The sequence below is a fragment of the Argopecten irradians genome, chromosome 2 (genome assembly GCF_041381155.1).
Source record: "Argopecten irradians isolate NY chromosome 2, Ai_NY, whole genome shotgun sequence".
In the NCBI taxonomy this organism is placed as follows: domain Eukaryota; kingdom Metazoa; phylum Mollusca; class Bivalvia; order Pectinida; family Pectinidae; genus Argopecten; species Argopecten irradians.
In genome coordinates this window covers 44,880,446-44,906,280 of record NC_091135.1, presented here as the reverse complement: position 1 = coordinate 44,906,280, position 25,835 = coordinate 44,880,446, and the positions used below count along the sequence as shown (strand labels likewise).

Below are 25,835 nucleotides of genomic sequence, written 5' to 3'. Positions count from 1 at the left end.
TAATTAAAATAGATATGGCACGATCAAGGTGCATAATTTAAGTACCTAATAAGGATTATTGTTCTAAATTTGGATACAAATTGTGAAAAGCTGTAACATTAAGTTTTAGTCATTATCAGATTTACCTGGAGGAACATTGGTAGTATCCCTTATCGGGAGCCTCACAGCGACACACTTTCTGGCAGCCATCAGTCCAGGTCTGTCCCTGTGTGTAGTATACACCTTTGTACTCACAGAATCCTGCAATAAAACAGCACATTCATCAGTCACGGGTGTCTTCTTGTACATGTTTGTACATTTTAGTTTGATTACAATAATAATTATCTTGACATTCTCTACATTTACTAAATTCTGAATCCCTATCAATGAAACATGTTGATGTTGATGTATCTAAAACTTCAGGTATAAATTCTTCAATTTTTGTTTTGATTTCTTCATTTCGGACTTTTTGCTAAAAATAAAATACAGACCATGCGGTAAACTTCTCAAAAAGTGATATTATGGGGTAAATGCACTTAACCCATTTTCCATTTTTTAATAATGTATATCAATCTAACCTTTCTGTTGAGGGATAAGTCCAGGATTATTTCCATTTGGTGAGGGTGTGAGGCTTGGTGACTTGGTAGGATAGTACACTGGTGCCAGGAAGGGATTGGCTGGAGTGGCTCCATTAGGTCCAAGTGTTGGCTGTACATTAGGCTTGGGTGTAGGTGACACACCAGGCATGGCGCTAGGAGCCATCAGTGGGCGAGGCGTTGGTGCTCCGTTGGGGAAAGGTGTTGGATTCAGGAAGTCGCAATAAGGAACTTGGCAGCACTTGTCATTAGGATCCTCGATCAGGACACACTTATCTTTGGGGATGTTGTCGTACCTCTGGCAACGCTGAGAACACTGGTATCGACCAGACAGGCCATCCACACATTCACACTTATAGTTACAACCGTCATCCCATTTAATACCTGTTCCATAAATCTGTCCCTTGTACAGGCACCCTATTAACGTAAAACACAATAACAACCCATTGCTTTAATCAGAAAACTTAATAATATACTGTGAAATCTCATAATTTTAAAACTATTAAAACTACGTTAACTGAGTATTTTGGGCTATGTGTGTTATATTTGGTAGGAATCACTCAGTCATCTGCTCAGGGTTTCCTGGATTTAGTGTGAAGCTAAATAAATTCAGCTTTAACTGAGATTTAAAATTTGTAGACACACCTGTCATTTTTAATTTTTGATACATTTTCCCTCTCAGAAAGATGCATCTTGTATATCGAGTAACCAGAACTCAATTAATACTGTTGACGTAAGTATGTTATTTAGGTTAAGATTTTGAAAGGTTTTTCTCAGATCCACATGTTCCCATGGCAATGGAGCATGTTTTGTCTTCTGTACAGTAATGACAACTTACCTGGTACAGGTGTAATTTTGACTGGTTTAAGTGTGGATACACCTGGCTGTGGCACAGGTGTGGGCTGTGGAGCTGGAGTAGGAACTTTGCCGTATCCATTGACAACTCCTGAGGGTGAGGGGACGGGAGTGTAGATTCCTGGGGTCGGGGGTACACTAGGAGTGATTAAAGGACAACTTGGTACTTTGCAGCATGTTGGGTCCCTGGAGTCTGGCACCATGGTACAACCAGCTCCGATCTGGTCAAACTTGGCACATCTGTAGATAATATATTTCTCAATAGGATGTAGAGTTCAAAATTTCAAATTGACAAAATGACATAGTGTTAACGTGATAAAATGGTAGATCTAATAGAAAATGCCATTGGAACTGACAAAAGTTCAAAAGACAAGGGAAGTAATTCAATGTATTTATTCAGACAGAATTATCATTCTTACCTGTCCTGACAACGATGGAAGTTAGTTACTCCATTTTCACACATGCAGATCTTACTACAACCATCATACCATAACTGTCCTTGTTGGAACACCTGGCCATTGTAGTCACATCCCTTATCTGTAGTTATCGAAGAAACATAATGCAAAAATGACAGCTTTAACCTTCATAAAGACAATGTTATGGTTAAAGTATCAATATGGTAAAATTAAATGTATCTATTTAGAAAGTAGAGTAAAAGTAAACATATAAGTAAACGTTAATGGAAGTCATGTTTGCCACCTTGTTTACTGTTTTTATTATCTGTTATGTTTGCTTAATTTGATATAAATCATTGCCGAGTTTTAATTATGAATGGAAATGAGCAAGCACACAACTGAACTTTATTACCGTATATCATGGTATGGCTGCACGTTCATGAGACTGAAACATGGTTTTAGCAAACTTCTGCATTCCTATGGCTGGCTATATAAACTTACTGATGAGTTGGGGTGGCGCGAGTGGTGACACCGTGGGTGGAGTCTGGCCTGGTGCCAAGGATGGCTGTGGAGCTGGGGTCTGGCGAGGGGTACAGTAAGGCTTCTCACAGCACTGGTTAGCTGGGTCCTGTACCATGGTACAATAAGATGGGATACGGGCATATCGTGGACACCTGAATGGTTAAAATCATTTACGATATGTCATATATAAAAAGTTAATACTGATACAATTACCTACGTTGCGGAGTGTGCATGTACATAATCATTTTTAATTAGTGTTTATTTCACAGTAAATAAAACAATATTATCTCAAGGTGAGAAAACACAAACAAAACTGAACATCAAATATTAAAATGAAGCATTTTGTTGAAATCCAGAATCCAAAACCATCATTTTCTAAGAAGGTTTAACTCAAAGCACTAATGCCTACTTTAATGCACTTTCTCAATAATTTCATGCCTTTGGCATCCCTACAATTGACAATATATAGTTTTTTTTTCAGAACAGAAAGACTGTAGATTTGTACATGATATAAGTAACATTTAACCCACTTCTCTGTACATCTGTATATTCCAGCAGAGCCGTCATCACAAGTACAGTGATAGGCACATCCATCATCCCACTGCTGGCCCTGGGTATAGTATTTACCCTTGTATACACAACCGTCTGAATCAAACACAAAAATATATCATTCCAGGGATTATGCGATTGAAAACAGTAAACTGTTTTCATATTACTCAGAGATGTGAACATCTTTAGAAACCAATTAATTACGGTAAAAAAGTTTTCAAAATTTTGTGAATGTGCTTCCTGATCAAAGTCAACATGTTTTCAGATTTGTTTTGATATAGCATAAAAGTAATTAGAAAGACTGTGGATTGGAATTTGTAAGCTATTTTCTATACCAAAAATAAATGAATAAGATAAATAATAAAATAGATAAATTGTATTTACTTCTGGTGCCAGAGTTGGGGTTGGGCGCCAGTCCATGTCCTCCGTTTGTGACTGTGCCAGGGACACCAATGATCACCTGGTTAGGGTTGGTGGTGTTGGTGTTTATACACTGTGGTACCTGGCAGCAGTCGTCGTTAGGGTCGGTCACCAGGGAACATGTACCGGTCAGTACAGGGAAGGAGGGACACCTGTAACATAAACACAAATGGACTGGAGTCTTAATGTAAGTGTCCTCTCTATTAAAAACCTTTCAACTTGATTGGTTTTTTTATTTGTTTTGCAATTCCTCTTACATTGAGGAACCAAATGAAAGATCCAATTGATTATTAATCATATTTTTGGAATGCTGACAATGTTTCAATTCACGCACATAAAGGCTTTTAAGACGATTTGTCTTATTTTACCTGTCATCGCAATTGATACGTCCAATCTTGGCATCGTCACATCGGCAGACCTTCTCGCAGCCGACCTTCCAGGACTGTCCCTGTTTGTATGGGATTCCATTATACACACAGAAGTCATCTGAAACACAGTTTCATCTTATCATCAAATATCTTTGGTGACAATTAATTAATTCCGAAAATTAATAAATCACTTAATTCAAATGACATATATCCATCAGGTATATAGCCAGTCTGAAGAACCAAAATAACCATTATCTTAAAAGTAATACATGTATTAATTAAACATAAAAAACCAAGCCAACCTTTTAAAGATGCCATATATCATAAAACCATTAACACATTAGCAAACCATGTCATGTGTCCGATGAACAAAACTGACTCTATCATTATATTTGCCTTCAGTGTACAACAAAGCGTTTCGGATATAGATAATTAAGGTGTTTTGTCATTGTGTTGCATGTTAATACAAAACTAATCACATCGTCAATAACAAATGTATTACTTGGATTAGGTGTGGTCTGGCCTGGTCGGAGCGTTGGTGCAGCGTTGGGTGTGCAATTAGGTTTCTCACAGCATGGGTCCATGGGATCAAACTCCAGTTTACAGGAGAGAGGAAGGTTAGGGTAGCGAGCACATCGGTCTGTACAGACAAATCGGCCCGCGTCAGCGTTCATACACTCACACTGGTAGGTACAACCATCTTGCCACTTCTGGCCCTGGGTATACTGTGTTCCCTTGTAGACACACACCTCTGAAAAACAAAACCACATGTCAGCATTTTAAACACTCGAACATCTAAGGATTATAAATAGTGGTAAATTGAATATAATTTCAATATCATGATAACATTATATTTTGAACTTTTCATGCTACATACATGCTAGAAGTATACCATTCCATTGTAAAAAAACCGCTATTATCATACCATTGAACAGTCCCACGACAAGTGAATGAAATCATTAAAAAATTAAAGTAATGTTTGAGAATTATGTGTTATGCATTACGCACTTGGCATGGGTGTTGGTGATGGTGCATTGGGGTCCGGACTTGCCCCTGGTGCGAGGGTTGGAGCCAAAAACGGAGCTGGAGTTGGCGGTCGGCCGTTACCGACAATAGAACCGTATACTCCTGTGGGATTGGTAGTGTTAGTGTTGTCACATTTAGGGGCGGTACAGCAGTCTGGGTCGTTAGGGTCAGGTACCATTACACAGGTAGGCGTCAGGTTAGTATAGCTCGGGCACCTGCGATATAATAAAATTATCAATGGCATAACAATAATGTACTTTATATCAGAATGTACGTTCAGGAAATGTAGCAAATTATAAAATTTGTTAAAAATCATGTAATGATACTGCCAAAAGTTGTAATCCAATTTAATTCACTGCCTACCTGTCTGTACAGGTGTAGTAGCCAATCTTGCCATTTTCACATGTGCATTTCTTATCACATCCATCAAACCACTTCTGGCCCTGGGTATACGGGCGGCCCTGGTATATACACACTTCTGCAATGGTAAGGGGATTATTTCAATGTCGAACTGTTAATCAAGAAACAATTATTACAGAACTATAAATGCATTATCATTTGTATATTTTAAAGTGCAAGAGAAAACATTTTGCTATTTTAGTAACAATTAATTATAGTTGTATAAGTATACCTATTATAAAATGTGAAGTTGATTTTTGTGTGGTTTTCTACGGCGGCGTATTAGGGCCACTACAAAATTTTATTTATCTTGTACGTACAAGTTAGTATCTTGTACGTACAAGATAGTATCTTGTTCTTGTACGTACAAGATAGTATCTTGTATGTACAAGATACTATCTTGTACGTACAAGTTAGTATCTTGTTCGTACAACTTAGTATCTTGTACGTACAAGTTATTATCTAATACGTACAACTTAGTTTCTTGTACGTACAAGTTAGTATCTTGTACGTACAAGTTAGTATCTTGTACGTACAAGTTACTATTTGTACGTACAAGTTACTAGCTTGTACGTACAAGTTACTATCTTTGTACGTATAACTTATAGTATCTTGTACATTCAAGATAGTATCTTGTACTTACAACTTAGTGTCTTGAACATACATGTTGAGTTGAACTGCTGTTTATCACCGCAGAATTGAGTCACCCGCCTGATATTTTTCGTAATTAAAGATAGTCGATCTACTTTGCATTGCTTCAAGCACGATCATAGGTTTATTAACTTATTTGACAATATTAAAAATATAAATATATATTGATGAGAACAATATCTTTTTCATAATCGTAATATGAAATTGCCGGATTATGAGTTGAAACTGTATAGTCACTTGCATTATTTTGAAACTGACACTGTATAGTTCCTTTCGAGAAAACTGTATAGTCGCTTGTTTTATAGATAAGATACATTTAGTGATAAAATGGATATGATACATCCCCGATGAATGATAAGTTTTATCTATTAAAAAGAGGAGCAACAAATTCGTAATTTTCTTCAGTAATAAAAATTAAATACTTCACAATGGTGCCATTATTGGAAATGTTTGAGCATTTATTTTACTTTAGAATAGTAGTATTGAAAACAATTAACTGCATCCGAAAAAAATCCGAGGCATTATGCCCTAATTCGAATAAGTTATTGATTGAACAGACAACAAAAGCAAAATAAATTATTTCATATGTGTTTTTGTGTTTATTAGACATATATACACACATCAATTATTGTCCAAATGATGATCATAGTAAATACTCTGTTATAAACATTTACATATATGTGTTCGGAAACTTATCACAGCTTTACAACTCCACAACATGTATTCTTTTCTCCCTTTGGCTTTAAAAAAAAGTTTACGTAATATACGTATAGCTTCATGCGATGCCATTGTGACAGTAAACAAGACACAGCCTTTAATACCGAGAGTTTCAACATTATACTATCTTGTACGTACAAGATACTAAGTTGTACATACAAGATACTAAGTTGTACGTACAAGATACTATCAAGATACTATCTTGTACGTACAAGATACCAAGTTGTACGTACAAGATACTAAGTTGTACGTACAAGATACTATCTTGAACGTGCGTACAAGATACTAACTTGTACGTACAAGATACTAAGTTGTACGTACAAGATACTAAGTTGTACGTACAAGATACTAACTTGTACGTACAAGATAATAACTTGTACGTACAAGATAAATAAAACTTTGTAGTGGCCCTAATACGCCGCCGTAGTTTTCTCTATGCTACCTTTATTTTACAAGACAATTACTGATTGCGTTGTTTTTGATTTTGTACATTCTAATAAGTTGTTTTTATTTCTATGGGTGAGATTTCAACATGATACACAGTTTGATGCCATCACCACGATCACTTTTACATTTAAGTTATGTGAAATTATCAAATCAAGTTAATGATATATTAATCACAACTGTATAATTATTTGAAACAGTAAATATACAATTACATTAAATTATCTTACCTTTGCTCTCGGGGACAGGCGTAGGAGAGGCGTAAGGACTGAGAGTTGGTAACGAGACCTGTCCTGGAGCCGGTGTTGGGGTCAGACCAGGGGCAGCTGTGGGAGGACACGATGGAATCTTACAGCAGGTGTCTTTTGGATCAGTGGCCATGAAGCAGTTAGAAGGTAACTTTGCAAATCGTGGACACCTGGAAAATATCGTTCATCTTTTGAATACTATATGAATACATGCATGGTTATTGAATAGCAATGAAAGTTGAGAAATGGGAGATAACTTTTCAAATTGTGTACATCTTCAAAATGTTTTAACACATTATTGCTGATACCATCAAAATTACATTAAAAAGAAATCATCACTTGATAACTAACAGATTATAGTACCAATAAAATATTAAATAAGTGCTTATACAACTCTAGTTTTGTTTATCACGTGGAAATATTATTATATTCTGAATGTATTTACTTTTCGTTACATGTGAATGTTCCCGTGGTCTCCTCTATGCATTCACACTTGTAGGTGCAGCCGTCGTCCCAAGTGTCGCCCTTGTGGTATTGTACACCCTTATATTCACAGAATCCTACAATCACAAAGAGGATACAGTAAAACGCGTTTACAATACACGCGTGTATAACAAACGCATCTACAACAACCTTATAGTTATGGTAGTAATTCTCATCATTATCAGCGTTCTTTAGAATTGCTTGAAATGATATGTGTATAACAAACTGAGTATTTAACTTTCCTGAACATGTTCGTTATGGCTTTGTAGCATGTGCCGAAAATATTATGCTAGTTGACCACCATACAGCATACAATTGTTGTTGCATTAACTCATCAAATAATTTATCTCTTTTGTCCTGAACTGTCTTTTTGATTATTGCACCATGCAATCAGAGTATAGACATACTGAACACTAGGATGGTAGATAACTCACCAACTGTCTGTGGCAGTCCTGTGTTGGGATTGACTTGTGGACCAGACCCAGTTATCTTTCCAGGTGGAAGAGTTGGTACAAGGTACGGGTTTGGATTCGGCGTTACTCCTGGCATAAGGGTTGGCTGCATGTTTGGAGCAGGGGTGGGAGACTTCAGACATTCTGGAATCTGGCAGCAAGGATCATTTGGATCCGTCTTCATGACACAGCTCGGATCAAGGTTGCTGAACGATGGGCACCTAAAAATTTACATATTGGACATTTGAAATTGTATTTGACAACTAAGAAATATGGGTTTAATATTAAATCACCTGGTTTCTTTATTCTTTTAAATCATCAAATAAGATTGTGAAATCATTTCAGTCATTGTTGGGGGATATTTTTGTACCTGTCGAAGCAGGAGTAGTAGTTGGTGAGAGCGTTGTCACAGCGGCACTGCTTAGAACATCCTTGCTCCCAGACTTGTCCTTGCTTGAATGGCAGACCATTGTACACACAGAAAGCTGAAATATTCACACATTTTCATGTTATATTCTTTTGTCTTCTTTCTTTTTCAGTTCGTCTTGTTCTAAGTCATAGATCATGGATCTTAAAGTAAAGACTAGAATGTTATTTTTCAGTTTTCATGTTTCATAAGTATTTGAAGTCGATTGGGTCGATCATCTGTAACCAGGTAGCTCGGTCGGGTTCAATTCCCGGTCTGGACACTACATTTGTGCCTCTCCTGTTACAAACTTGGCGCCTGATTAAAATACCAACAACGGTGGTGGTATAAGGTTCTCGTATGTCTTCGAGGTCGAAAACGTTGAACACGGAAATAAGAGAGTTACAGAATTGGACTGGGGCGATCATCAGCAACCAGATAGCTCAGTCGGTAGAGCATTCGGTTAGTGTTTGGATGTCCCAGAAATCTACATTTCTCCTCTCCTGTTAAACATATTTTAAGTAGATATGAATATCGTTTCATCAAAAGATGTGGATTATTATATAACTTACAAATTTAAAGTCATAAAACAACTCGATGGCATTACTTTTAAAAACCTTTATATTCGCCAAACTTAACTCTCAGTTATAAATAGTTACCCATGCACAACTGTGGCAGGTATATTGAGTATGCCTGGTACAGGAAATACCTGAAGAGCTGGTGTAGGTACTGTATATTACTCATCTGTGGAGGGTATGCTGGCTGCTCCGTGTATAGTGAATACCTGAGGAGCTGGTGTAGGGACTGTCTGGTACTCACCTGTTGAGGGTATGCTGGCTGTCCCGGGTACTGGAGATACCTGAGGAGCTGGTGTAGGGACTGTCTGGTACTCACCTGTGGAGGGTATGCTGGCTTCACCTGTGGAGGGTATGCTGGCTGCCCTGGGTACAGGAGATCACTGAGGAGCTGGTGCAGGTACTGTTTATTACTCACCTGTGGAGGGTATGCTGACTGCCCCGGATACAGGAGATACCTGTGGAGCTGATGTAGGTTCTGTCTATTACTTACCTGAGGAGGGAATGTTGGCTGCCCCGGGTACAGGAGATACCTGAGGAGCTGGTGTAGGTACTGTCTGGTTGAAGTCACAGTGGGGCACATAACAACAGTAGTCATTGGTATCTCTCTGTAGTGTACATTGTGGTGGCACCACTGGGAATGTCGGGCACCTGTCGAATAGCATTTCAAAGATTTCTCATCAGTACTGTCTTTTTCTCTCTCAAAAAGGATAAGTAACTTTTAACTGAAAATAAATTTGCATATTTAAGCAACATTAAATTCGAATTCAACGTAACCTCAATTTTGTCAGAAAGACACTTATCATTCATAATAAATGTTGCTTCAACTCCATAAAATATCTTGTGCCATATTGTCATTTCAAAGGAGGGGTATCACTTTGGACTGTTTTACCGTTTTACGGCCACTCACTGATAAGCAAAATATTTTGCGTGAAGATACATAAGGGTCAGCTGCATATTGTATGCTAATCAGAATATCCGATTATTTCTGAGTTCATGGTAATTTCAGAGGTCAAAGGTCAAATAGTGAAAATTCACATTTACATTGTTTAAGTCCTAATTCATGAAATATTAGAATAGAGATAACAATTTTTGCAGATTTTGCCTGTAAATATTGGGTTTGTGAAGTTCAGTTCAGAAAACTGATGAAAAGTTCAAAACGTAGGTCACAGTGACCTAGTTAAGAATTTATTCTATTTTTGCATTACAAACTTTAATATTTTTGCTGAAAACTAGAATTTATCCATGATTGGAAAGTTTGAAATTGATATTTAGTACTGCATAGGTATCTTGACATAATCTGCTTAAGATGATTACATCCTAGGATCATATTGGCTAGGTCACGTGCATAAATTAGGTCATATTCAATGAATGGTATCATCTGTCCACTAAGCATATGCTGTTTTCCCATGTTTAAAGTAGGATTTTAAAATATTTACACTAGTTTTATGAGCTTAATTTCAAGCAACGCCATCACTGAGGTATGATGTTAGAATTATGCCTGCTGCCCCACTGCATGATCATGAAAGGCGACTTAATTTCGAAACTTAATTTCACGGTTATTGAGATGATTTTTTTTTATAAAATTTACAACCATTTCAAAGCTTTAGAGTAATATTTAGCACTTGATTTGTATTTTGTCAGATCTACTTTAGATTATTACATTCAAACGTCACAATTTCTTTGTCACGTATAAATTAGGTCATAATCAATGAATGTTATTGTCTGTCAACTAAGTATCTTCTGGATTTTCCATGTCCAAAGCAAGTGTTTAAGCTATTTAAGTTTCTTGTAAGAGAAAATATTAAGCAATACCTACATTGAAGTGTGCCTGTTGCCTCATTGCATGATCGGAAAAGGCGACTAAATCTGGAATCTCAATTTTAGTGGCTACCTAGATCAAAATATATTGGATTTCTGTCTCAAATATCATAGAGAAGGTTTCTTTTTCATGAAAACTTTTCTGACACTACAAACCAGTTAATAATAATAAGATAATATTCTCTTATGGTGAACACTAGATGTTAAATACATGATATTGTCTGGTAAAGTCACGAGATAAAGGTTCCATATTTAACCGTCTTTTACGATAATGCAATGGAGCAGCAGGCACAATTCTAACAAAATGCAATGCAGGTGTTGCTTTAGATCATCTCATTAAAACAAACGTAAATAGCTTAAACATTTGCTTTATATATTAAAACAATCCAGAAGATACATACTTGACAGAATATACCTTTCATTTAATATGACATATTTCATCCCCGTCACCCAGCTCATATGACCCTAAGCTGCCATCATCTTAACCAGATCATTATAGAACCTAAGTAAAGCTCTAAACGTCACTCTGAAGCTATAGAAAGGATGAAAATGTAAACTATTTTCATCTAGGTAACAATGAAATTAAGACTCCAAATTTAGTCGAATTTCACGGTCATGTAGTGGGGCAGCAGGCATAATTCTAACATCCTACCTCAGTGAAGGCGTTGTTTGTAATTAAGCTCACAACACAAGTCTAGATAATTTTAAATCCTGTTTTAAACATTGGGAAACAGCATATGCTTAGCGGAAAGATGTTACCATTCCTTCGAAACATCAATTTCAAGCTATCAATTGGTGAAAAATCTTACTTTTCAGCAAAATTATTAAATTTTTAATGCTAAAATAGAATAAATTCTTAACTAGGTCACTATGACCTACTTTTTAAAATTTTCATCTGTTTTCTGAACTGAACTTCACAAACCCAATATTTACAGGCAAAATCTGAAAAAAAATTGTTATCTCTATTCTAATATTTCATGAATTAGGACTTAAACAATCAAAATGTGAATTTTCACCCTTTGACCTCTGAAATTAGCATGAGCGCAGAAAAAAATAAGATATTCTGAATAGCATACAATATGCAGCTGACCCTAATGTATCTTCATGCAAAATATTTTGCTTATCATTGAGTGACCGTAAAACGGCCCAAAGTGATACCCCTCCTCTCAATTTTTGGATGGTACTGATACAATGCAAACCTCCATATAAAGATCACTTGGCTATGAAGCACATTTCATTGTGTGCTTTTGGTGGTTTTATAAACAATTTTTACTACGTATATTGAGTGTTGTGGCCTTGTGGTGATATCCCTACCTTTCTGTACATTGGTATTTGCCCATCTTGCCATCGATACATTCACAGTTGTAGTCACAGCCGTCCTGCCATTTCTGTCCCTGGTGGTACGCTTGGCCCTTATAGACACACTCATCTGACACAAATACAATAGCATAACAATAGCATATCCTTATTCCATAATAAATGCTCTGTTAACAGCTCCAATGAAGCATGCGCTTATGCAACAAATGCATTAATGCTTTAAGTAGGTGTATTACAAGTATCAAATGTAATATTATAATTGAAAGTCAAGTCAACCATTGTAATTAACCACACCTCATTGTACATTTGAAGTCGTTTGATTATAGAAGGAAGAAGAAAGCATGAAACAGACTTTCTATTTTTCCTCGCCAGATTTTTTCTTTTATTTCTGAGAAATATTTTTTATTATTTAATGCATATAGTATGCTGAAAACGCCGCACAGGTAATCAAAGAAAGAGACGGTATAACAAATTAGTTGTTGCATTGATAAGGGTTGATATTTTGACACTTCATTCTTTCCTGAATTCCTTCGAATTTTTACAAAATTACTTATTCAGCTATTAGGTTAAAATGAAAAGAGTCGAATCCGAACCCTAAGTCTGCCTTTTAGCATGCGAACTGGTCCTAGTTTGCTTCTGATGGGTCAACATATTGCTGATATATTGATCTATATTCATGACGTACTTTTAGGCAGTGGAGCACCGGTTGTGGGTGGTGTTTGTCCTGGAGGTAGAACTGGGGTGATGTATGGGCGTGGTACTGGTGTACCTCCCGACCCTGTGATAACTCCTGGCACTCCAGTCACAATGATGGGTTGCCCTGACGGGTTCACAGTATTGCCGTTAACACCTGGGATGGGTATACACTGTGGCACCTTGCAGCAGTCAGGGTCCTTAGGGTCAGCTGTCAGGGTACATGTATTGGGCAGGTTAGGGTACTTGGCACATCTACAAATTAATTAGAAAAAAAAAATTTTCTAACTAAAGATACTATTCGACCAACAGAAAAATATTAGACTTCAACGCATCCTTGATTTTTTCTCCCATATTGAATTTCAATTAGAGTTAAAATGAAATGGAGTTGGCTACCCTCTATTTCAATTTTGTTCACAAAGAATTGTCTACTCTGATATTTATTTATTTATGATAAAAATGCGGACAATTAATTACAACTTATTTAAAAATAAAATTAGGAAATATTGAAATAGTGTGAGATTCCTTCTTCGAAAGGAACACGTATTGTTATTTACAAGTAATATCAAATAATCTATATTTTTGAAGAAAAAGATGAATTGGGAAACTAAGTTAACATGATAAGAGAGACTTGTAAAAACAGAAAATTAGGACAATATTTCCAAATAATTCAAAACAGTAGACGTTTATCTTTCGAGATTAAATGTCACTTACCTATCGTCACAGCGATAATAGCCTATGCTAGCATCCTCACACACACATGTTCTGTCACAGCCATCATACCACTGCTGGCCTTGAGTGTAGGATTTACCATTAAACACACACGTTTCTGAAAATATTAAAAAAACATGTAAATGTCACTATGATTATGATTAGGTGTTATTCTAACCTGGTATCTTTTCTACATTAGTAAGAGTCAAACAAAACCTAATTTGGTATTCGTAAATCTTGCTATTTTGTCTAGTTTCGTTTTCCACATGGTTTATTTAATACCTTCACTTGTACTATATATCATTTAAACCAACATTACAGGATTATCAGCATTAATGTTTTTTTTTAAATGTCACATTTTTGCTTTTCACAAGGTTTTCAGAATCTGCTGTTACCTTTGAGTGTTGGCGCTAGAGTCTGTGGTCCAGTGTGTGGGGTGGGAGATACCCCTGGGACAGGTTGTGGGCCGGGGGTCGGGCGTAGAGTGGGCTCAACACATTGAGGCACCTTACAGCATGCGTCATTTGGATCAACCACCAAACGACAATAGCTGGGTACATTTAGGAATAGAGGGCACCTGTCAACAAAATTTAGACATTAGCATGAAAAAAATCCCATTCTTATGTAGCAACATGATTTAGAAACAGCATATGTTCAACTTAAATATGAAAAGAACTTTCAAAATGTTAAAGAAACATGAGACACCATCTATACATCATACCTTCAGCTCAAGAAGGGTAGTTTCATTAAAACATAGTTTGCAAATTATAGAGTATCATGTGACAGGTATCTCAATCAATTGCAAAACCAAAGAAAATAAGTTAAAATTTGACAAGAACACGATTTAATTTTGTACCTACACATCATAATAAAGGACGTATGTTGTGATCAAAACATGATCGTTTAGCTCTTAGTTTTTTTGTATTTGAATTAAGATAAGTCAGATTATAAGAACTCACTTCTCTTTACACCTGTATCGGCCTATTGACGCGTAAATACATTCACAGTTATAGGCACATCCATCCTGCCACTTATCTCCCTGTTGATATGCCACTCCTTCATACATACAAACCTCTAGGGAAGAAATCACAGCTCTGTTACTATCTTATACACTGTCATACATAAATATGGTGTGGAGCATGATTGTGACCATTTTTGTCTCATTTCGCACATCAAAATTTAAAAGAACGTCGATTTTAACGTAATTCATATATTAATCAATTCAGAAATGTTTCGAGACGAAACCTATATTATTGTAAATAATGATATGATTTTTGAAAACATTAAAGCAGTTAAATTAAACACAAAATGGAGAAATAATTAATTACATTTAGTTTTATCGAAATTTTATAACGCATTGAATAAAGTGTTCCCTTTAAGGGAATTTTTTTTAGCATTGAAACATTAAATATAATTTAAATTAGATAGACTTACTTCCTTGTCCATTGACGCCCTTGCCTTCAAAGATGCCCGGTACAGCGGTAGGTACTGGGTATGGCGATGGAGTGACAGCTGGTGTTGGTGGGACAAGGGTGAAAATTGGATATGGTGTATAAGCCAGAGGAGGTACAAGTGTAGCACCACCAGGCAGAGTTGGGTACAGGCCTGGCTGGTACATTACTCCCGGTTGTGGCGTCAGCATCATTCCTGGCATCAGAGTTTCACCACCTGGTATAGTGGGGTACAGATATGGGGCGTAGGTCTTGCCTGGTGAAGGTGTGTAGGTCTGCCCTGGTATACCTGGAGCTGTTGGGATGGGAGCGTTGATATATCCTGGATACGGTGTGTTGGCCAATGGTGGGACCAGGGTAGCTCCACCAGGGAGGGTTGGATAAAGGTTAGGTGCGTAGGTCTTTCCTGGTGATGGCGTCAGCATCATACCGGGTACAAGTGGGATGCCACCTGGCACTGTTGGGTAGAGGTATGGTGCATATGTTTTTCCTGGCGCAGGTGTGTACAATTGTCCTGGAACTCCTGGTGCCGTTGGTATCGGGGCTGGATATGTATAACCTGGGTATGGAGTGTTGGCCAATGGTGGGACCAGGGTAGCTCCACCAGGGAGGGTGGGATAAAGGTTTGGTGCGTAGGTCTTTCCTGGTGATGGCGTCAGCATCATACCGGGAACTAGTGGGATGCCACCTGGCACTGTTGGGTAGAGGTATGGTGCATATGTTTTTCCTGGAGCAGGAGTATAAATCTGACCTGGAACACCAGGTGCTGTGGGAATAGGAGCAAACGTGTATCCAGCAAACGGTGGCACCAAGGTAGAGCCGCCTGGTAGTGTTGGGTAAAGTGCAGGGGCATACGTTTGACCAGGAGCTGGTGTCAAGATCATTCCAGGAACAAGTGGTTGACCTCCAGGTACGGTTGGGTACAGATTTGGTGCATACGTCTTTCCTGGAGCAGGTGTGTACATCTGACCTGGGATACCAGGAGCAGTAGGGATAGGAGGAGCGTAGGTATATCCTGGGAAAGGTGTATACATCAGAGGTGGAATAAGGGTTGCTCCTCCAGGGAGGGTCGGATAGAGTCCTGGTGCATAGGTCTGGCCAGGTTGTGGAGTCAGCATCATACCAGGTACAAGTGTCTGCCCTCCTGGTACAGTCGGGTATAACCCTGGGGCGAAGGTATGTCCAGGAGATGGTGTGTATGTCTGTCCGATAATTCCTGGTGCAGTTGGCACAGGTGGAGCATAGGTATATTTAGGGTATGGAGTACTGACCAGAGGAGGAACGAGTGTAGCACCACCAGGCAGAGTAGGGTACAGGCCTGGCTGGTACATAACTCCTGGTTCTGGAGTCAACATCATTCCTGGCATTAGAGTTTCACCTCCTGGTACTGTTGGGTACAAGTATGGTGCGTAGGTCTTTCCTGGGGAAGGTGTATATGTCTGCCCTGCTATTCCCGGAGCTGTTGGAATTGGTGGTGAGAACGTAAAACCTGGATATGGAGTGGGTGCATATGGAGGAACTAGAGTAGCTCCGCCTGGTAGAGTGGGATATAGCGCAGGTGCATAGGTTTGGCCAGGAGCTGGTGTAAGCATCATTCCCGGTACAAGAGTCTGTCCTCCAGGTACAGTTGGGTAGAGTCCTGGGGCATATGTCTTTCCTGGAGAAGGTGTGTAAGTCTGACCGGGGATGCCAGGTGCAGTGGGAATGGGTGGAGAGAATGTGAATCCTGGATATGGTGTGTAAGCTAGAGGTGGCACTAAGGTTACACCTCCTGGCAGAGTAGGTAATACATTTGGAGCAAATGTTTTCCCTGGTTGTGGTGTTAGAATCATACCTGGAACAAGAGTGACTCCACTTGGTAATGTTGGGTAGAGTCCTGGGGCGAAAGTTTTGCCAGGTGATGGTGTGTATGTTTGTCCAGGTATTCCTGGAGCTGTTGGGATTGGAGTTGTACTAAAGGGTGGAATCAGAGTGGCTCCACCAGGAAGAGTTGGATATAATCCTGGAGCATAAGTCTGTCCTGGTCTTGGAGTAAGCATCATTCCAGGAACAAGTGTCTGGCCTCCTGGGACTGTCGGGTACAATCCTGGAGCATATGTTTTTCCAGGTGAGGGTGTGTAGATCTGTCCAGGGACACCAGGAGCAGTTGGAATAGGAGGGCTAAACGTATATCCTGGGTAAGGTGTGTAAGCCAATGGTGGCACAAGGGTCGCTCCGCCTGGAAGAGTTGGATATAAACCAGGAGCGTATGTCTTTCCTGGTTGCGGAGTGAGAATCATTCCTGGTACAAGAGTTTGCCCACCTGGTACAGTTGGGTAGAGTCCTGGGGCATATGTCTTTCCTGGAGCGGGAGTGTAGATTTGGCCGGGAACACCAGGGGCTGTTGGAATAGGAGCAAATGTGTAACCGGCAAATGGAGGCACCAACGTCGCTCCCCCAGGTAATGTTGGATAAGCACCAGGAGCATATGTCTGGCCTGGAAGTGGAGTAAGAATCATGCCAGGAACAAGGGTTTGTCCACCCGGAATCGTTGGGTACAGTTTTGGTGCATATGTAAGCCCTGGAGCAGGTGTGTACGTCTGTCCTGGAACTCCTGGGGCCGTGGGGATTGGTGGAGCGTAGGTGAATCCAGGGTAAGGAGTGTACATCAGAGGTGGAATCAAAGTCGCTCCTCCAGGCAGTGTTGGGTACAGCCCTGGGGCATATGTCTGTCCTGGTTTTGGTGTCAACATCATGCCTGGGACAAGAGTCTGACCACCAGGGACAGTTGGGTAAAGTCCTGGAGAATATGTTTTTCCTGGAGATGGCGTGTATGTCTGACCTGGAATTCCTGGAGCAGTAGGTATCGGTGGTTTATTTGTGTATCCTGGATATGGAGTATAAATCATTGGTGGTACAAGTGTGATTCCTCCAGGCAGTGTTGGATACAGACCTGGAATATAGACCTCACCAGGTTTTGGTGTCAGCATCATTCCTGGCATCAGAGTCTCGCCGCCTGGTACAGTTGGATATAAATTTGGGCCATAGGTCTTTCCTGGTGATGGTGTGTAGGTCTGTCCTGGTATGCCTGGGGCTGTAGGGACTGGCGCATAGGTGTATCCTGGCTGTGGTGTCTTGGCCAATGGGGGCACCAATGTGGCTCCACCAGGGAGGGTTGGGTATAAACCAGGAGCATAGGTTTGGCCTGGTTGTGGGGTTAGTATCATTCCAGGGACTAATGGTTGTCCTCCTGGAATGGTAGGGTAGAGATTTGGTGCATATGTCTTTCCAGGCGCCGGTGTGTACATTTGCCCTGGGACTCCTGGCGCTGTTGGGATTGGTGAAGGATATGTGAATCCGGGATACGGAGTATTAGCCAATGGTGGCACAAGTGTCGCTCCACCAGGAAGTGTTGGGTACAAACCAGGAGCGTAGGTCTCTCCTGGTTGCGGAGTGAGTATCATTCCTGGTACAAGAGTTTGACCACCTGGTACAGTTGGGTAGAGTCCTGGGGCATATGTCTTTCCAGGCGCAGGAGTGTATATTTGGCCAGGCACACCTGGGGCTGTTGGAATAGGAGCAAACGTGTAACCAGCAAATGGTGGTACAAGAGTAGCTCCCCCGGGTAATGTTGGATAGAGCAGTGGAGAGTATGTTCGGCCAGGAGCTGGTGTCAGGATCATTCCAGGAACAAGTGGTTGACCTCCAGGTACAGTTGGATACAAATTTGGTGCATACGTCATTCCTGGAGCAGGTGTGTACGTCTGGCCTGGGATGCCAGGAGCAGTTGGGATCGGTGGAGCGTAAGTATATCCTGGGAAAGGTGTGTACATCAATGGTGGTATAAGGGTTGCTCCTCCAGGGAGTGTTGGGTAGAGTCCTGGAGCATAAGTCTTACCAGGTTGTGGGGTCAACATCATGCCTGGGACAAGTGTCTGCCCTCCTGGTACAGTCGGATATAACCCTGGGGCGAAGGTATGTCCAGGAGATGGTGTGTATGTCTGTCCGATAATTCCTGGTGCAGTTGGAATTTTGGGAGCAAAAGTGTAAACTGGTTTCGGAGTGTAAGCAAATGGAGGAACAAGGGTTGCTCCTCCGGGAAGAGTTGGGTACAATCCGGGAGCATAGGTCTGGCCAGGTTGTGGTGTAAGCATCATACCTGGCACAAGTGTTTGCCCACCTGGTACAGTTGGGTAGAGCCCTGGGGCGTAAGTTTTGCCTGGTGATGGAGTGTATGTCTGCCCAATAATTCCAGGTGCTGTCGGAATTGGAGCAGCAGTGTATAAAGAGGGTGGTGTTTGAGCCAAAGGAGGAACCAGTGTAGCACCTCCTGGCAGGGTTGGATAGAATCCAGGGATATACATCTGTCCCGGAGCTGGGGTCAGCATCATTCCTGGCATTAGAGTCTCACCACCTGGTACAGTGGGGTACAGATATGGAGCGTAGGTCTTGCCTGGTGAAGGTGTGTAGGTCTGTCCTGGTATACCTGGAGCTGTTGGGATGGGTGCGTTGGTGTATCCTAGCTGTGGTGTATAGGCCAATGGTGGTACCAGTGTGGCTCCACCAGGGAGGGTTGGGTATAAACCAGGAGCATAGGTCTGTCCTGGTGATGGTGTCAACATCATGCCAGGTATAAGAGGTTGTCCTCCCGGAATGGTAGGATAAAGGTTTGGTGCATAAGTCTTTCCTGGCGCAGGTGTATACATTTGTCCTGGAACTCCAGGAGCGGTAGGAATCGGAGCTGGAGTGAAGACTGGATACGGTGTGTAAGCAAATGGAGGCACAAGAGTGGCTCCTCCTGGAAGAGTTGGGTACAATCCTGGGGCATATGTTTGACCTGGTGCGGGAGTGATCATCATACCTGGCATAAGAGGTTTTCCACCTGGAATGGTCGGATATAAGTTTGGAGCGTATGTCAGTCCTGGGGCTGGAGTGTACATTTGTCCTGGAACACCTGGTGCAGTTGGTATTTGAGGAGCATAGGTGTAACCTGGATATGGAGTTTGTGCGAAAGGTGGTACAAGAGTGGCTCCACCAGGAAGTGTTGGATAAAGGCCTGGTGCATAAGTCTGCCCTGGTGCAGGGGTTAACATCATGCCAGGCATTAGTGGTATTCCTCCTGGGAGGGTTGGGTATAGACTTGGAGCGAATGTTTTACCTGGCTGTGGTGTGTAAATCTGGCCTGGGATTCCTGGAGCAGTGGGGATAGCTGGTGCAGGAGTAGGCGTGATTCGTGGGTCACAGTATGGCCTCAGACAGCATGAGTCACGTGGATCGGTAATCATTGTACAACCAGGAGTTAAATCGTAATGTGGGCATCTAAATAAAAATAATCAATTTTTCATATCACTTAGAATAATATATTTCTGATTCTTTTTTATAATTATTCTTTTGGCATGACAACAACAAAGCAACAAAATCCTTCTCTTACTGCGAACGTAATTTATTTAATAGCAAATTGATTTATAGGAGAGTTTTGTGAGTACTTTAGGATGCTACTTGCTAGAAGTAAATCTGCTAAAAGTCTTTAATTTTACCTGTCATTACATCTGAAGTATCCTGTGGTAGCATTTTCACAAACACATTTCAGTTCACAACCATCTGACCAGGACTGTCCCTGAGTGAATGGCACACCATTATACATACACACAGGGTTTGGTGACGCTGTGGGATTGGGGGACGGTGTCTGACCAGGTCCGAGGGACGGTGTAACTGCTGGCTTGGGGGTGGGTTTGAGGACACAGTAAGGCTTCATACAACATGGGTTTACATAGTCCCTCTGTAAGGTACAGCCATCAGGAAGGTTAACATATCTGGAGCATCTATAAAAGAGAGAAAATCAGGAAACAATAACAAAACATAACCTTATCAATTGTCTTTTTACTATATTGCACAAAATCCATGACATTACCAACAATTATCACTCTCACAGACGCGCCTTTTAATTTAACAGACTGCAGTATGATGTCAAGAAATACCAAAACATTCCAGAAACGTACTAATGGAATTTTAACAAAAATGAAAATCTGATAACCAGTCAAGTTACCGTTCAGAACATTGGTAAAATCCAGTCTTGGCATTAACACATTCACAGTTATAGTCACATCCATCTTCCCACTTTTGGCCCTGTGTGTATTGCTGGCCTTTGTACACACATACATCTATAATGGAAATATTATGATGATTCAGTTTCACTGAGGTCTGATTCCCATATTTAATCACATTTCACATTTTCGGGAAAATATCTAGATCCCGAGCGCACATGCGAGGTCGAAGTTTTCTTTATCGTTATCAAAACAAGAATTGAGTTATCTATCTATTAACAAAACATTTGTTGCTTCCGAGTTCAGTGTATTATTGATAAGATCTTTATCAACCTTTCATAAGACAACTAGTGAGGTAAGTATAGCACTGGAATTATTCTATGATAGGAACATGTGAACTTAAATCAATCAATTATAAATGACTGGTGATGAGCAAGATATATCAAGAAGAATAAACATAGACAGTGTATTCTTCATATAAACAATCGAACGTTGTGATTACGCTCAAGAACTTACTTACGGAAAATAATTTACTTGAAAAATATTATTTCATCATGCATTTGCAACATATTGTTTTTATACATACAATTGTAAAAAGCATGTGATCTAATCGAGCTAATATTTTTCTTAGTTCAACCATAATACTCCATTTACAAAATTCTGAAGAGACTGGCGTGTAAGCCATTGTAGACAACACATGTTGGGCTGTGCTGTACGGGACGATATTTCAGCTAATTACCTTTGTATGTGGGCCCGAGGGAGGGGGCTGGCGTGGGAGCCAGAGTAGACACTCCAGGTTGGGGCTGTGGTGTTGGTAGAATGTTAGGTTTAGGTGTTGGTTTAACAACACTTCCTCCAGTGATGACTCCAGGAGCAGCTGTTGGGTAGCCGTAGCCTGAGAATGTGCCATTGGTAGGAGTGAACGAACACTCTGGTACCTCACAACAGAATGGGTCCTTGGGATCAGACACAAGCTTGCAGCTAGCCGGTATATTTGGGAAGGCTGCACATCTTTAAACACAAACAGAATTAATTTCATTAAATGATGATACAACTTTAGAAATATTATTCCAAACACATATCATATCTAAATATGGCAGAATTGGTGAAAGCAGATTTGGTAAGAACAGGTTTTTATGACTGGATTTTTCTACATTTAATTATTTTATGTCAATAATTTGGGGAAAATGTTAATCATATAGTAACAAAGAATCTTAAATGTCTATTACAGTACTCAGAGACAAAATATTTGTATAACACAAGAAAATATTTGAGAGAGTCACAATATGTGATAACCACCTAACAGCATTTTCTGTCCATTTATTACAGAAATCAAAGGCCTTTTTCCATCCATCAAATGTAAAGATACAATTTAAATGTATCTCATCTCTTCAAATAATTTCAGAATAAACTTCGGACATTTTACTCAAACAAGATGAATAGATCTAAGAGAAAAACATACCCATTTTTGATACACCCGCATGTTTGTTTTTCTATGCCAACGAGGCAACCTAATTATTATATAAGAAAATATAGAACACAATTTTTACTTCCAAAAATGCCAAATATAGGTAACTTTAAGTGTAAGATAGAGAGACTTCTATAAGTAAACTATAACCTGACACTCCAGAAATGCGAAGCATTAAATACCAAGACATGACATATTCGATGGATGTACTTTGCACTTAAATTCAAACAATAAATTCTAAATGAGACGAACTGTAATATACAGTGCGTTGAGTACTTACCTTTCACTGCACCTGTAGACACCAGCAGATCCGTCCTCACAGTAACACACATAGTCACAGCCATCATACCACTGCTGACCTTCATTGTAATTCTTACCCTTGTACACGCAGGTGTCTATGAAGATAAGAAGTTCAATTTAGTTTGCATCTATAATTTATATCTCCATTGCATATTCATATTTTAATTCATTATTCAGTATAATCATTTTAATGACTTAAAACGTGTTTCTGCACTCATAGGTACATATGAAGCATTTGAGTCTTAATTACAAAATATTTGTGAAAATAAGTTACAGCAAAAACAAGTCGGTTTATGGTAACGGTTGTGTATACTATTTCAATACCTTTCGGTGTGGGTGCTGGAGTGGGGTTTGAATTAGGATTTGGTGCCATAGTTGGGCCGACTCCTGGTCCTGGTGGACCTATGGTTGGTCCCACAGGAGGTTTAGGGAAGTTAGTGATGCCCTGAGTCACACCAGTGAAGTCACATTCTGGAGTCTTACAGCAGGGATTGGCTGGATCCTTCACAAGACGGCATTGGGCAGGAAGATTCAAGTATTTTCTGCATCTGTAGAATTGGAATTAAGAAATTCAGAAATAGTGTTTACCCTTAAAATTTGAATATGTCTTACTATTTGCTAATACCTGAACATCACATCGATTGCATTTTGATTGATATTAAAACCATTTTATGAAATTGAAACCACAAAGTTTACAGAAATACATTTGCCGATGTCTTACCTTTCAACACACTTGAATTTGCCGGCTGATGCTGATACACATTCGCACTGATAGTCACAGCCATCGTACCACTTCTGTCCTTGGCTGTACCGTGCTCCTTTGTATTCACACCATGCTAAAATATATAATAAAACGTAGGTGAACAAATTCCACTAAACACATTTTGAAGTTAAGACAATAATTTAACCTTACTCCTAAATAGGAAGACAATTTAAAAGGCAAGAAGCTGGGCCAAGTATTTTTATTTATTGCTATCCCTTAGAAAGGGTTGGTACAATTGCTTGGAACTGTTGGGACCATTGCTGAGCTACATGGGTAGAATATCGTTATTAACAAAGAACGGGTGACCTATTCATGTCCCAGATATAACAGACCTGATTGATATCAGTCCTGAGAATGGAAGGTGCTAAAATGGAACTCAAACGAACATGGGTCAGGGAGTGTATACGCACTGAGTAGTGGTGGGGCGACTGTGGATCCACCTGGAACAGGGGCTGGGGTTGGGATGTTGATGCTTCCGCTGATGACTCCTGGAGCAGCAGTAGGAATCTGGTCAGGGGTGAAGCTTCCAGTGGCATTACCAGTAAGTGGTGGGAATATACAGCGTGGGGCAAGACAACAAGCGTCATTCATATCAGCTACCAGACTGCACTCACTTCCCAGGTTGTCATATTTTGGGCACCTGAGAATGATTAAAAACGTTTTTGAGAAATCTGTATTTATGTGCAGGACATTTCATTCACTTGCATGTATTGCCATACAAATCAACACCATACTCCATACAGTATCCTAGCTTTAATATGTATGTTAATAGAACATGAATACGGGCTGAACTTAACACTTCAGAACTTGCAAATACTTAGGGATTGGATTTCGTTTTTATGTTAACCATGCTTGTATGGAGCAATTCCTCTAAGAATATATTCTATGGGGCGCATTAGCGCCCCATACTGAATATATTCTTAGAGGAATTGCTCCATACAAGCATGGTTAACATAAAAACGAAATCCAATCCCTATATTTACACTCACACTCCTTTTTATTTATATCTTATGCAATAAAATCGTCATTTGAAAGTGCCGTAATTATTCAATAAAAGTCGGTCAAAAGTGGGAGGAGCTTACTCATTTGAACAGCGAATGGTGACGCTTCACGTAAGGTAGAATTATTCATCCGCAACGACAAAAAAGTTCAATATTTTAGTGTAAAATAAACATGACAAACAAAGTAAATTTCAGAGATAATTTTATTTAATCAGATCAGAACTTTAAATATTTATTCAATTATGCTAAAAGTTAATATATAGCGTAATAACATAAAGAATTTGTACACGGCCACATGTGTGAACTCGGTGACCGTTATTGTGCAGCGAGGCGAAGCTGACGCACGCTTACACACTTTAGTTTGCCGAAGTTGGCAAAACACCGATTTTCAAGTAGCTCAATGTGTTTGAGATGTCGTCTGACTTGACGGTATTACATCCTTGGGGGCCATGTGATAATATAATCTACGCTTAGATCCATATCGCCATCGATAGATGAAACAAATTCACTTGTGTTCGATGGATACAATGTATTTGTGGTGACGCGGAAATGTCAACACGTGGATTATTAGCGGTGCATGTTTTATAATACACATGATTAAATACTCAAAGAACAAAGACAAGAGGATATGTTTATAACTGACCTCTATCAGAGGGTCTCACACCCGTCCACCCCAAAGGCTCGATCGTAGGACGAACATAGGCACAGAGGTAATGTTTACATTTGACACCCATCATTTTTAACAAAAATGAAAGCACGTCGCCCCGGTCGGGATATTTTTCCGTTTCTTTATACAATTGTTAATTTAAAAATTGTTTGAATCATATATAAATATAAAACATGTATATATTGTTTACATTTTTCCAAAATTCTATGAAAAACAACAATATACACGTAATGTTGCGTCAAAATGTAAACAAAGCCATGTGTTTCTTTTTTTAAAAAAGTAGTCCTTTTACGTTGCACAGAACATTTCCTTACGCAAGTTCAAAGTTCAATGTTACCATGCAGTTATGGTAAACAAAATCGGCTAGTATTAGCGTATAGTGACCAAGCCTAGCAAGTGTAAATATAATGTCTTGATTCATTTAATAGTTTTAAACTACTTCCAAAGTTTGCAAAATAGGAAAACTCAACAGTAAGATAACATAATGTGTTTAAGATTTCCAGATACATTTGGATGACTCGAGAAAATACAACAA

At 39.5% G+C, this 25,835-nt stretch overlaps 1 protein-coding gene across 1 annotated transcript in view; it reads right to left on the bottom strand.

The window, feature by feature from the left end:
• The window catches only part of LOC138315647 (uncharacterized), a 62,911-nt gene that overhangs the window by 18,311 nt on the left and 18,765 nt on the right, over window positions 1-25,835 (bottom strand). Inside the window, exons 26-54 of the mRNA XM_069256826.1 lie at window positions 24,043-24,272; window positions 23,591-23,705; window positions 23,194-23,417; window positions 22,850-22,964; window positions 21,841-22,112; window positions 21,104-21,218; window positions 20,595-20,879; window positions 15,062-20,376; window positions 14,587-14,701; window positions 14,023-14,204; window positions 13,631-13,745; window positions 12,909-13,171; window positions 12,221-12,335; window positions 9,579-9,736; window positions 8,475-8,589; window positions 8,087-8,325; window positions 7,615-7,729; window positions 7,152-7,339; window positions 5,074-5,188; window positions 4,693-4,925; window positions 4,187-4,435; window positions 3,685-3,802; window positions 3,281-3,468; window positions 2,878-2,992; window positions 2,327-2,499; window positions 1,850-1,967; window positions 1,414-1,670; window positions 558-992; window positions 126-240 (exon numbers count right to left, since the gene is read on the bottom strand). Of these exons, the coding sequence (XP_069112927.1) occupies window positions 126-240; window positions 558-992; window positions 1,414-1,670; window positions 1,850-1,967; window positions 2,327-2,499; window positions 2,878-2,992; window positions 3,281-3,468; window positions 3,685-3,802; window positions 4,187-4,435; window positions 4,693-4,925; window positions 5,074-5,188; window positions 7,152-7,339; window positions 7,615-7,729; window positions 8,087-8,325; window positions 8,475-8,589; window positions 9,579-9,736; window positions 12,221-12,335; window positions 12,909-13,171; window positions 13,631-13,745; window positions 14,023-14,204; window positions 14,587-14,701; window positions 15,062-20,376; window positions 20,595-20,879; window positions 21,104-21,218; window positions 21,841-22,112; window positions 22,850-22,964; window positions 23,194-23,417; window positions 23,591-23,705; window positions 24,043-24,272 (10,392 nt within the window). The remainder of the gene's footprint in view (window positions 1-125; window positions 241-557; window positions 993-1,413; window positions 1,671-1,849; window positions 1,968-2,326; window positions 2,500-2,877; window positions 2,993-3,280; window positions 3,469-3,684; window positions 3,803-4,186; window positions 4,436-4,692; window positions 4,926-5,073; window positions 5,189-7,151; window positions 7,340-7,614; window positions 7,730-8,086; window positions 8,326-8,474; window positions 8,590-9,578; window positions 9,737-12,220; window positions 12,336-12,908; window positions 13,172-13,630; window positions 13,746-14,022; window positions 14,205-14,586; window positions 14,702-15,061; window positions 20,377-20,594; window positions 20,880-21,103; window positions 21,219-21,840; window positions 22,113-22,849; window positions 22,965-23,193; window positions 23,418-23,590; window positions 23,706-24,042; window positions 24,273-25,835) is intronic.